General features: G+C 43.8%; 1 protein-coding gene across 1 annotated transcript; it reads right to left on the reverse strand.

The window, feature by feature from the left end:
* Window positions 1–368: 368 nt before the first annotated feature.
* On the reverse strand, window positions 369–9080 carry DEPDC7 (DEP domain containing 7). Its single transcript, XM_041423256.1, has 9 exons — window positions 9002–9080; window positions 6330–6717; window positions 4665–4795; window positions 3592–3781; window positions 2579–2793; window positions 1338–1480; window positions 1048–1173; window positions 867–945; window positions 369–692 (listed from the first exon to the last, which is right to left on the reverse strand). The coding sequence occupies exons 1-9, from the start codon at window positions 9072–9074 to the stop codon at window positions 475–477; spliced, it is 1563 nt and encodes a 520-aa protein (XP_041279190.1). The 5' UTR covers window positions 9075–9080; the 3' UTR covers window positions 369–474.
* Between the last annotated feature and the right edge of the window lie 3350 nt (window positions 9081–12430).

A 12430-nucleotide genomic window follows, 5' to 3' on the forward strand; every position in this document is an offset into this window, starting at 1 on the left:
TAATCTGTCACACACACGGGTTAGTTAGCTGGCAAGCCTGAGGAAAAGCTGTGCAGTATCAAGCAGAACACATTTTTCAGCTCTCCCCAGCACACAGCTGTCAAAGATCAATGTTATCTGATAGTCACACAATCAAAGGGAAATTAGGAAATAAAAAAGCATAAAATTCAGTGCTGGGGCAAAAGGTGGCAGAGAAATTTCATCCATGGTGTCTTCTATCTCAGTGATTTTGATACTTGAATAGAGGGAGTACTTGGCTTTTGGGGAGGGAAAGGAAGTATTATTTTGGTCCTATAGCAATTAAGAATGAGAAAAGCTAAACTATAAATAAAGGTGAAACTCAGGTACTGTTGGCTTCGGTAATAATTGCATAAATTGTATCCATTTCAACAAAATAACTTTATTAGGCAGATACATGAATATAAAAGATTTACAAATATATTAGTGTTTTCACTGCTGGGGTATACAAAGTAATCAATATTTACACATATTAGTAACTCTGTCTCCAAAATACTGCATGAAAATGCTTGGATTACTACTGTGAAACTGATCTAGCAGCCTCTTTTTCTCTTTGTCAGAGAGCTTTGAATCTTCATCAATAGCTTTCAATAGAGATAACAGCTCATTCTTTGTGGTCTTCTCAGTGTTGGAGCGATACTCTCTCTCATCCAGCTTTTGGCAAAAGGTGTAACCTGAAAGGAAAGGTGAGACATGGAGAGGATTATCACCACACTCCACCCACCCTCGAGATTCTAGGGACCCACCCTCCTTCAGATCACATCAGTCATTGTTACAAACTTTTTCTTTGCATCACTGCATTTCTCATTTGGCATGACAAGATTACAAAGCTCAGTGGGAAGAGTTACCTGATATCTTGCTGGGATCCTGGCCTTTCTGCAGGGCCAGCAGTTTATCGCTGACCATCTTGTGCAGTGCCCCTGGGATCTGGAACAGAAAGAGAGGACAAAGATGCAACAGCAGCTTAGAGAAGGCAGTTCTCCATGAGCAGACCAGATAAACAAAACCTGCGCATTTTCTAGCTCTTACCTTTAACACATCTCTCTGGTTGTCCACAAGGAACAAGATCAGGAGGTCAGTTTTCCCTCTGGATAGGTTTTTATTGTTGATAATAGCTTTAGAGAATGTCCTTTTCACAACCATCCTGTTGTCACTCTAAAGAACAAAGGGAAATAATGACCAGAAGAGGAGAAGGGAATCACCTTTATTCTTCTGAGACATTGCTTTTCCTGTAGTCACAAATTTAAACTTTTCTGACCAGTACCTGGGACCTCTGGATTTCAGGAAGAGTAAAACAACTATTGAGAATGCAGATTTACCTCCTTCTGCAGCTTGAGCTCAGAATGATGTGCTGCAACAGCCATGAAGTACAGCAGTCTCCTGAACTCCTCCCTGACTTGGCTGTCTAGGAGCTTCAAATAGAGCTGAACAGCTTCTAAAGATTGCTCCATCTTCCCATTCACTGAGGAGAGAGAAAGGGATCCATTGCCATGTTCATTTAAATAAATGCTACCATAAAACACCTGAATTAGCCACTGAAGAGATGCCCATCTCTCTAAACAGAACAGGCCAAACACGGCAATCCATTTTCCCAAAAACTCCTCCCAGGCTGAGAGCTGCTTGCAGAGCCTCTGGCAACATCCCACACACAGCCCTCCAGCCTGGCATTAAAGCTCTCTTGTAATTAAGTACAATTACAGTTCAGCCATCTTAAAGGGGCTGAGAAATACTGAAAAAGGAAAATGGTTCTATTAAAAAAAAAAAAGAATGACCTCTGCTTGTGGTAATAAAGACCTCACAAAAACTGAGGAATATGTGCTAGATACATGGGCGAGTTTGATAAATTAATTGCAAATTACTTTGTAGAACTTTGCTAAGTTTTAATTTGCCTTACTATGCAGAATAGCCATTTTAGAGTTGTGAATTGTTTAAATGAAGTAGGTTGTACTAATATCCTTTATCATGTAGAGGGGAAGAATGGGATATAAATACAAAGTATTCCAGTTAACATGGAACACGGAGAATAATCAAGGCAGAGAATTTATGAAAAATAAGGAGATCTGGGATAAAATGATGAGAACTGAAACATCAAAAGCTTTCTAAAATGCTGTCCAAGCAAAATTTAAGAAATGAGTAAAGAAGAAAACAGTAAAAGTTGTCAGTGGGGTACCAAGCATCCACACAGCTTTCAGTTTAGCTCTTACAGCCTAAATATTTAGTATTAGGCTATATTTATATTTCATTTCCCATGGATATCTGACTTCCATAGATACCAGCTAGTACCGTGAAATTACAGCACTCTGGTTTCATAGCCATTCTACACAGACCTGAACAATGATTACAGAACTGCATACAGTAAGAACCAAAATACCAAAGAACAGTCTTTATGACTAGAAATGAAAAAACCACCCACAAAACAATCATACATAAAACCCCCAAAAAAACAAAACCAAAACACCACTTGTAGAAATCATCTTTTAATTTTGGCTCCTGAGGTAAGCACTCAGTTTCTTAGTACATATCTCACATAAGCATTGGAACACAGCTCTATTTGACTTACCTAATAGTTCTGCAATTCCTAAAAGAATTTCAGGTGCATGGCTTAAGAGTGGCTCCTTTTTTTGGCTGTAGTATCTCCCAATGTTTTCAAACAGCAGCAGTTTCCAGGAATCTGCTTTGTCTGGCTGATCAGGCAGGTTCCTGCTAATATCCACCACCATATGATCAGGAAGATATTCCAAGCAATCAATTGCTGCCGAGAGCCACTCGTCTGTCCTGGAAGACAGAGGGGTTTGGGTTTTGTACCTTGAATTGTGGGTGCCCTGCAGAGCTGGCTGCGATGCTTTCCACAGAGGGCAGACAGACTGATTCCTTCATCACAGTGAAAACTGCGTGTGTGGGCACTAAAACCCACTAGAAATTCACACACACAAGACACTTCACCTGACACACTCGGGCAGATCACAGTCATAAGCCTCTTTGTAATGTATTTAATCAAGATGAAAAATTAGTAACCCACAAGTAAACAGTCCCAAGCAGTAAAACCCAAAGTCAATCATGTCCTCTACTGTTAGATAAGGACACAATTATCACTAGATAAACAGAAACATGAACCTTGATCTGATTCAGACTGGTACAAGTTTTTCTGAGAATGTTTTCAACTCTATGCACAGTTTCAAGCTCAACATTCTTAGCTCTTTTAATACAGTAGGAGGAACTAAACCAGTTCCTCACAAGCAATGTCTCCAGGAAAAAACTTTTATGATGATTACAAACCCTCTATTCTTCCCTCAATGCAGCAAAGAATTTCCCCTCTGAATACCATCAACTACTGTCATTGCATTCAAAAACCATCCCAGTGTTCAGCAGACGTTCTCACTAAGCAATTGTTATTTACCAGTTATTCCAGTCAAGTCCAACAGACAAAAAAATGCCTGCTCCTGCAGTCTCAGGACTTTCTGCAGGATTGAGACTGCTACATTTGCCGCATCCCCCCAAAGACCAGCTGTGCTTTACACTCCCCTGAAAGCAGCAAGTTTTTCAGAGCTGCAGAGGACAGCAATGATCACTTACTGCGAGTCACTGAAAGCCTTGAGGATCTCTCTGTCCAGGTAGTTGCTGGTGATGACATATCCAGCTGCTTTCCTGGGCTCTGGCAGCTGAGGTCTGATCTCCTGGTGCTCCAGCAGAGACTCCAGGAGAGGGAGGTCGACCAGCTGCAGCAGGCGAGCAATTGTTTGTTCTCGCCACACTTCATTAATAACTGGGCAGGGTGGATACACAAAGCACACATGGAGACTCAGCATGTGCAAAAACCGATCACAAGGAAGATAACTCCCCTTCCTCCCATCAGGCCTAACCTAACAGATTGATTTTACCAAAGTAGTCACTTGCAGTAGCAAAGCATGTGGCTCTTATCAGCTTGAAGTGCCTTTTATCACCACAAAAAGGCAAGAATTACCCATTTGTTTAGTTAGCTACAAGTGTGAGAGAACTGCTTTTCGGATAAGTCTGAAGTGCCTTACACTCTTTGTGGTCTAATTTGCAAACAATCTTTGTTCTAGATAAGGGATGAAAAAAAAAGTGCAACAGTGACACTCTCCTTATCACAGCTTCCTTGAATATTTCCCTATGATGAAACCCCAGTTTTTAGGATGCATTAGCACTTTTAACCAAAGGAAAAAACCACATTAAATCATCCTTTGGTCTGAAAGACAAGCCCTGAATTGTCCGGAATAGTTTCACACAATACTGAAGGAGTGCTGGATGTGCAGATACACAATTCACTTCCAGCTAACAGCAGACTATTTGCCCTGACTAAAACAAGCACACAAGTAGCGCAGGTAACTGAGTATTATGAATATTTCTAACTCAAATCAAGCTCTTTACATCGGATATTCTTCTCCACAAAGGTCAATGCTGATTTATTTCAATCAAGAGATAATTCCTCTTGTCTGATGAAACAAAAAGGCAAAAGGCAAGTCTGCAAGAAATATAATTTGCCTTTTCATGACCTGGTGCTCAAACCAAAATACGGTGAGTGTCAGTTTGCCTCCCTCTCCAGCCTGAGGACACAAGTCTTCCCAGTCCTGCAGATGTACCTTCCTTCTCCCACAGACAAGTGGCTGTGACATGACTTGGCTTACCTCGACGGGACAAGCTGTCCGAGATGTTTACTTGAGGGCTGCTCGCAGGTTTTAGACTGAGGTTTTCCCAAAGATCCTCCAAGCTTTCTGGTTTGAATGGGGTAGAGTAGAGCAACGTGCTGTTCTCATATCTGAGATTAAAACCAGTTTTTATAGATATATATCTATAACCATATATATGGATAACCAAACATATCATGCAACATGAAGATGTGGGTAACTGTGCCAAGATCAAAAATTCTCTCCTGTATAGATATTTACATAATCCCCCTCATCTCCCCTGCCTGACACTTCCTCTGTCCAAGTCACCCAGCAGAATGTATCATACCTTCAAAAATTATTTGCATGTAACAGAACCACTCCAGCCACAAAATTAGTGTTCCTCCAAGCACAGCTGTATGAGTTCAATTCCCACAGTTTCTTTGTTTTAGGGCATGTAAAATCTTTTTGATGTCCACTATCTTTGACATGAATATGCTTGTATTGATAGAGCTGTTCCTTTCACTAAATGAAGAAATGTAACCTAATGGATCTGTGCCCTGTCCAGAAGAAAATCACCTTCATTCTACACTAATAAAACAGGAATAATCCTGTTTAATGACTGTTTGTTCAATATATTCTAAGTCTTAATTTAACAGCTCTTGTGATGGAAATATTTTTAAGTACCACATATAATTAAAGTGGTTTTAATTTCTCGTGAATTATCTTTTTAAAGAAAGACTTGGTATGCCTCAGGACAGAACTAGAGCTAGTGGGAAAGAGGGGAGAAGCAGGACAAAGGAAATATTTTTAACCTCTGTTCCTCTACTTTTTTCATCAGGGTTGATGCACTCAAGTTCACATTTGCTACTCACACGAACACGTCAATCAAATAAGGAATTTTGGGTCAATACTATTTACGATTTTCAAAAGTGCACATTGCTAAAACTACTGCATTAAATTCATCCATGTGGTTTCTTGTAAGAATATGTCAGAGTAGGTGAAGAGATGATCACTGAGCAAAAACCATTGAAGGAAAGTTATTTGGCAAAGTGGCATCTACATGTTCTGCTTTGTGTGGGGTTAGTTAGCACCAGGGTTTTCTGTGCCCACTCCTAAAAGGGCAGGGAAACAAAACCTCACCATTGCACTTCCCTCTGGTCCTAGGATGGAGTGCAATAGCATAACAGCAGAACAGCCTGCTGGGGACAAGTCATACATGCATAAAGAAACAGCTAAAAAAAGAGCTAAGCTGGAAGTGTAGCAAAGCAAAGAAGGTGAAAGGGGAAAACATTTTTTTCTTAGAAGGTGCATGGGTTACTGGTTTATGCCAGAGCTGGGTGTGCAGTGACTAAGATTGCCCTGTTGCATTAGCCTGTTTGATGCACCTGAATTCCAGCTGGTTATACTGATTTAGATCAGCATGTAAATGCACTTAATTTCTACCCTCTCACCTCCCTCCCCCAAGGCAAGGTGATAACAGACAGAGAAAACAAGCAACCATGTAGGCTGTGTGGTTTACCCTCTTCAAATTGCTCTTTCCTACCTGTCTTCCACCCACATCTTCACAAACATCTATGCAGTGTCTATTTTTACCCCGTAAATGTACAAGTCTTCTTTTCTCTCCCCCAGGATACATAATATTTTCCTCTTGTAAAAAATTTCTCTTCACCTCCACGTACTAACCTCTGTGGGATAGACTGCTGGTAATCTTTCTCAAGCTCTGGCTGGTTCGAGGCGTTTGTGAATCTGTAGAGGCTGCTGCTGCTGTCCTCAAACACGGAGCGTTTGTCTTTGCCGAAGACCCTCGTCGAGACAGCCTCAAACACTTTGCAATCCATCAGCGCCTGGCACACCCGCACCACCTTCGCCCGGGGAATATCCACGTCCCCAAAGTACTTGTTCTGCAGAAGGTGGGAAAAGACAACATCCACTGCATCCGAGCCAATGAAGCAGTCGTGGTAACTCTTGAGGTTCTGGCGGCGCTTCTTCACTTCCACTTGCGTTTGCAGAGCGCTGATAATGCTGCTCCAGACCAAGGTCGCTCCAAACGGCTTCTGCGCCAGGCTGAAGCCTGAGAACACAGACAAAGCCTGAATTCATGCTGCAGCCACAGAGAACAGCCCCCTTTCTGGCTTCTAGCTTTCATCAACCTCCTAAGGATTTAAAAATCTTTGAGACTTCCACTTTGGCTCGGGTTGCTCAGGCGTTAACACTGTGTTACTTCCTCGGCAAGTCTGCCTGCTCAGCACCACCATCTCCCTCTCTCTCTTTGGTGGTTCCCCTCGCTACACCAGCCTAAAGCTCTGCAACCAGGAGTTCCTGTTTTTTCAGCCTCTCCCTTTGTCCTTTCGTGTGTCCCTCGGTCACCCAGTGGTTACCCTTGCAGAACCACTGCTAAGCACACAGGTCCCACAACCACAGACCAGCTGCGTGCACTCGTAACACCCTGGTTCCTCCACTAACACCATCAGGCAGGGAAGAGGGAAGCAGGGATGAAGAGACACCTCAGGACCCTGCTTGCTACAGGACTGTGCATACACACAAGCTATCTAACATCCGTGCTTAGCACACCACTAAGAATCCATGGATTCTCTGGAGGTGCCACTCACTCCACGCTGATCCCTGCAGACAGCCCTTGGCCACCACGGCTCCAGCGGAGACCTCAGCTCTGTCACCCAACGCCACTTCCGTGAGCCAGTCTGCCTTCCCTCCCCCAGGGAAACCACTGAACTATTACTCATTTACCAGTCTGATTAGAACAAAATGCCAGCAGCCAACAGCTTGACCTGAGGCTACACTCAGCCTCCACAAGGACTCAAAAACACACGAAGTTTGTTTTTAAGCAGGTGGCACCCAACTCGGGAGAGCTGCAGCCACCAGGGAGGCTAGAATTAGAACATGCTTTTCAGTAAGTCAGATGAATAATTTACTAAGAGTTAAAGCAGAGGAAGAAGAGAGAAATCAAAAGCTGAGGACAAAATATGGAAGGAGGAGTTGGCAGCAATCCTACAGAAAGCCAGCTGGGATTGTGACAGACCTCAAACCAAATGAATTAACAGTGAGATGCAGTGTTCGAAAAAAACAACAACATGCAACTCCTTCTGGAACATATTACCATGAACGTTTTCCACAGAGATGCAGGAGGTGGTTTTCTCTGCTCTGTTTAGTCTGAAGTGGCTTTAGTTAGAGAGCTGCATTCCAATTTGGAGCACCAAATCACCAATCAGTTTTCAGCTGATCCCCAGCTGTAAGAAAGCCCAGAAATTGGCAAATGAACAAGGGGAAAAGGAAAGGTAGAGGGGCAGTAAAGACTGGGAAGAGGGAGAGAAAGCAAAGAACACAACACCATTTGAACACACCAACACTTCAGAAAGACAGCATCTTTTCTTTCTGAAAATATTCATGGAAAGTAAAGCAAAGCAGCTTTTTAATACACAGCATGGAACCAGCCAAGGTAGAAATCTCCCAGAACCTCCAGCTTCCAAAGCTTTAAAAGAACAAGACGGACCAGGTACACAACTGCTGGCACTTTAACCAGATGACACCTTCAGGAAGGCAGAACAAACACAACGACCACAGGATTCACTTCCTGCCCTACATTCCAATAGCCAGCTACGCTCTTTGGAAAGAAAGAACCCCAAACCCGACATCACCAAACATACAACAACGCTGCCTTCTGTCGCTAGAATAAACACAAACACGTACAGCCTGCAATGCTACTACTCACAGCCTTATCAGCACTTCCTTACACACACAGCCTCCCATCTTTTCTGAGGGAAGCGGTATGAAGTGCAGCATTAAGACAAGTTTTCACAAAGTTAAGGCGCTCAAGGCAGGGAAGGAAAAAGGGCAAAGCCAGTTCCCAGCGAGCGCCCTTTCACCGCCTACGCTGCGCTAGCGAGGCACCTGCTCCTAAGCCGCGCTGGGGCCCCGGATCTGCCCGAGCCTCCCTGGCACCCGCCGGGCCGGACCGGGCCGGGCCGGGAAGGGCAGGGTAAGGCAGGGAAGGGCAGGGTAAGGCAGGGTAGGGCAGGGTAAGGCAGGGAAGGGCAGGGCCCCGCGGATCCCCGGCGCTGCCGCCCGGCCCGAAGCCGCCGCTGCTGCCGGCGGAGCGGGCACGCAGCCGGGACGGGATCCCTGCGGAAGCGGCTCCCGGCGCCGGAGCGCGGCCAAGTTTTAAACTCCCGGAGCCGGGAAAGGCGCCGAGCGCAGCTGCCGCCGGCGGGAACCCGCATCCCACAGCGGCAGAACCGTCTCGTCCGTCCAGCCGATCCCGGGCTGCGGGCAACCCGCTCCTCCCGCTCCCATTTCCCGTCCCGCTCCCCGCGGCCCCCGGTGCCGGTGCCCGGCCGTACCCGGCGGCTTGGCGGCGGGGCTGCAGACGGCGCTGAGGCTCAGAGCCGCCGCCTTCTCCCGCACCGTGGCCATGGCGAGCGCCGGAGCCTGCTGTGAGAGCACCACTGGTCCTGCATGAAGAACTGTGCTCTGCCACACAGACAGCTGCCTCCTGCAGCACTGGCAGCACCACCTGTGCTCCTGGCAGCAGGACATGTCCCTGGTGACAGAGCACAAAATGCTGGATTTCCCAAAATCCCAGGGGCCGGCTGGAAGGACACACAGTGGACACCTGGTCCAGCCTCTGTGCCCAAGCAGAGCCATCTCAGAGCAATGGCACAGGATTGTGGCCAGATGGGTCTGGAATATCTCAGTGAGGGAGACTCCACAGCCTCTCTGGGCAAGCTGTTCAGTGTGTGGTCACTGCACAGTGAAGAAGTTCTTCCTCGGGTTCAGGTGGAACTGCTGTGGATCAGCTTCTGCCCGTTCCTGTCCCATTGCTTGGAACCACTGAGAAGAGCCTGGCTCTGTGCTCTTGGCTGTAGATATTTATATGTGGTGTCTGCTTTGAGGGGTGCTCCAGGGACAAGTGGAGAGACGAGAATCTTGACTTCATGTTTCAGAAGGCTGGTTTATTATATTATGATATATATTATATTAAAATGATACATTAAAACTATACTAAAAGAATAGAGAGAAAATGATTCATCAGAAGGCTAGAAAGAACAAGCACGGAATGAATAACAGACTTCTGACTCCTGAGCCAGCTGCATCTGTGATTGGCCATTAATTGGAAGCAACCAACATGCAACAATCACAGCTGCACCTGTTGCATTCCACAGCAGCACACAGTTATTGTTTACACTTCTCTCCTGAGGCTCCTCAGCTCCTCAGGAGAAAAATCCTAGCAAAGGATTTTTCATAAAATATCATGGCTACATTTATACCCGTGGATGAGATCCCCTCTCTGTCCTCTTCCCCAGCCTGAACAGGACCAGCTGCCTCTGCTTTTCCTTGCAACAGATTCTCCAGTCCCCCAGTCATCCTCACTGCCCTCAGCTGGACCCACTCCAGGACCTTCATGTCTCTCTTCAACAATTCTCCTTATTTTGCCCTTATTTACTGTGTCATTTCAAGCCCCAGACTGGTCAGATTTGTTTCTGTGGGTTAACTGAGCACAGGCCTTGCACATGACCATGGCTGAACACCTGAACGCTGTCCTTGGCTGTTCCTGTGGGACACACGGCTTGAAGAGCACATGTGGTTGAAGTTTTCTTGTGATGTCTTCTATGAGCTGTTCATTATAGCAGCTGGCATTTCTCATTGCCATGAAATGAAAACACAAATTCATTTTCAGAGTAATAAGTGGTTTTTTTCCTACTGCCTGCAGCAAACTGCTGAGAGATCCAACATAATTTTCTACTGTATATAAAGTATAATTTTCTACTAAGAATCAAGTATTTTGATATTCTTACTCAATAGAAGTGTATTAGAACAACTTAAAATAATTCTTTTTTTTGGATTGATTTCCATAGGAACAGACAAAGACAAACTGATCTCCATGGTACACAGACTCAGAAGTATAAGTAATACAGTGTTACAAGTGATTCAAAAAGTCACTTTGAGTCATCAGATTGTTGAACTTTAGCCTGTTCTACACCAAATTCTGTGCTAGCAGGTGGAAATGCAGGATGTTTGCTATCCACTGAAGCTCAGGGCCTTCTTTGACCCTCATTTGTCACACTTACAGGTAGGGCACTGCAAGTTTGTTCATTGTGTGCAAATAAATAGACAATGCACTGCATTTGAAGCTGTGAAAAATTACTACAGGCAACTAGGTTTCATAGACTTGTGGCAGACAAACATTTCTCCATGTTTCATTGCCTGAGCAACACAGTATTGGGTAAAGGGAGCTCTAAACATGGAAGTTTTTTGTGAAGTTTTTTTCAGATAAGGAAGGCTTAAGTCTCTGGGCACAGAGAAAGAAAACTATTCAAGCTGCAGCAAAGTGCCAGCCTACAAAAATTAAAAGTTCATCTCGTTTCCTGGACAATAGGAAGTGACTAATAGAGATTTATTTGTTGGGGAAAGAACAGAAGATGTTTAAAAAAAAGTAGTCCTGATTCACAGGTGCCAATAAGAACCCAATGAAATAATATATAATGCAAAGCCAATGCACTGTTTTATTATTCCCTGCTTTTGTAGCAATTTGATGCTAGAATTTTTGATGCATTGCCAAAATATAACTGCAAATCAATAAATACTGAATTAATTTTAATTTTTAAAAATGATTTAATTTTGAACAGTTGTTGAAATAAAGTGATGCAGTCAATCATTCTGCTGTGGTTCACCTAATCTTGAGAGAATTCCAACCCACGAACATTTTGGAGTAGGAGGTGCACCAATCAGAACATTGCACCTTACCTTGGAGAATGATTTGTCAAAAAGCCTCTTGCAGGGAGCAGAGCCACAGCCAATGCACTGAGGGCTGCTCGTTGAGAAGTTTGTAAGGTTTTATTCTTGTATTTTATCATCAGGGGACCAACAGCCTACCCTGGATTTCTGCCTTCGCCTTCATGTTTTGTGCCACAGCCCAGTTTTGACAGGGGCAGGCAGCAGATACTGGCTGGTCAGACAGAATCTGAGAAATGCCATCTTTTGTTATTTCTTAAAATAACATTATTATAAAATGCTTTCCTAAAGCACAGTTAAACTTTTATGTAATTATTAATATATACATAATTATTTACAATATAATAGTTTGTTTATAATTTTATTTAGTCACTTGAAACAGTGCAGCCTCTGCAGCCAGGATGGTCTTGGCTGGGGAATTCCTCAGACCATGGTGGAAAGACTTCAGGATAAAAGTACAACTCCCTGTATCTGGTTTACCCTTCCACTGCAGATTCCCCCAGTTAACCTCCATAAATCCGAACACAGGATACAAAAGAGAATGCCAATTACAAAGACACAACTAACATAATTTATTCATAAAATCGTTTGAGACCAATGTATTTTTAACAAAAGACCTAGTCCTAACAGAAGTCCACAGTTGTGTCAGATTCTTTTCAATTGTTATAAAGGATTTTTATACCAAGGAACAGCAAAATAAAAATCAATTTTCATTTATTTCCAGGTCAGCTAGATATACTCCTACCAGCTACAAAAGGATCAAGAGAGTGATTATGCTTTGAAGAACTTAAAAACTTCAGTTTTCAAGAATTTCTGAGTCTCATGTAAGACCTGTAGGGTTTAATTAGAAGCGTAAAGCAGAAACAGAGTATTTAAATTCAACAGCCACAATTTCAGGCATGTCTGTTGATTAACTTCCTCATGTCAATTAAGTGTTTGCTCAGGGATAAAGATGACAGAGGATAAAGACCCATGTTCAGGTCTTGTCTGATCATGGAGGGAGAGAAGGCAAAATGGAACTCTGAAGCTCACAAAGG

Source organism: Onychostruthus taczanowskii, unplaced genomic scaffold (genome assembly GCF_017590055.1).
Source record: "Onychostruthus taczanowskii isolate IOZ18803 unplaced genomic scaffold, ASM1759005v1 scaffold76, whole genome shotgun sequence".
NCBI lineage: Eukaryota > Metazoa > Chordata > Aves > Passeriformes > Passeridae > Onychostruthus > Onychostruthus taczanowskii.

Bases quoted from the DNA above. Each gene is read 5' to 3' on its own strand.
- DEPDC7 (XM_041423256.1), bottom strand. From the start codon at position 9,074: ATGGCCACGGTGCGGGAGAAGGCGGCGGCTCTGAGCCTCAGCGCCGTC. The intron at 3,782-4,664 runs GTAAGCCAAGTC...CACCCTGCCCAG, and splicing joins GGACAGCTTGTCCCGTCGAG to TTATTAATGAAGTGTGGCGA. The intron at 1,481-2,578 runs GTAAGTCAAATA...CTCTCTCCTCAG, and splicing joins AGGAATTGCAGAACTATTAG to TGAATGGGAAGATGGAGCAA.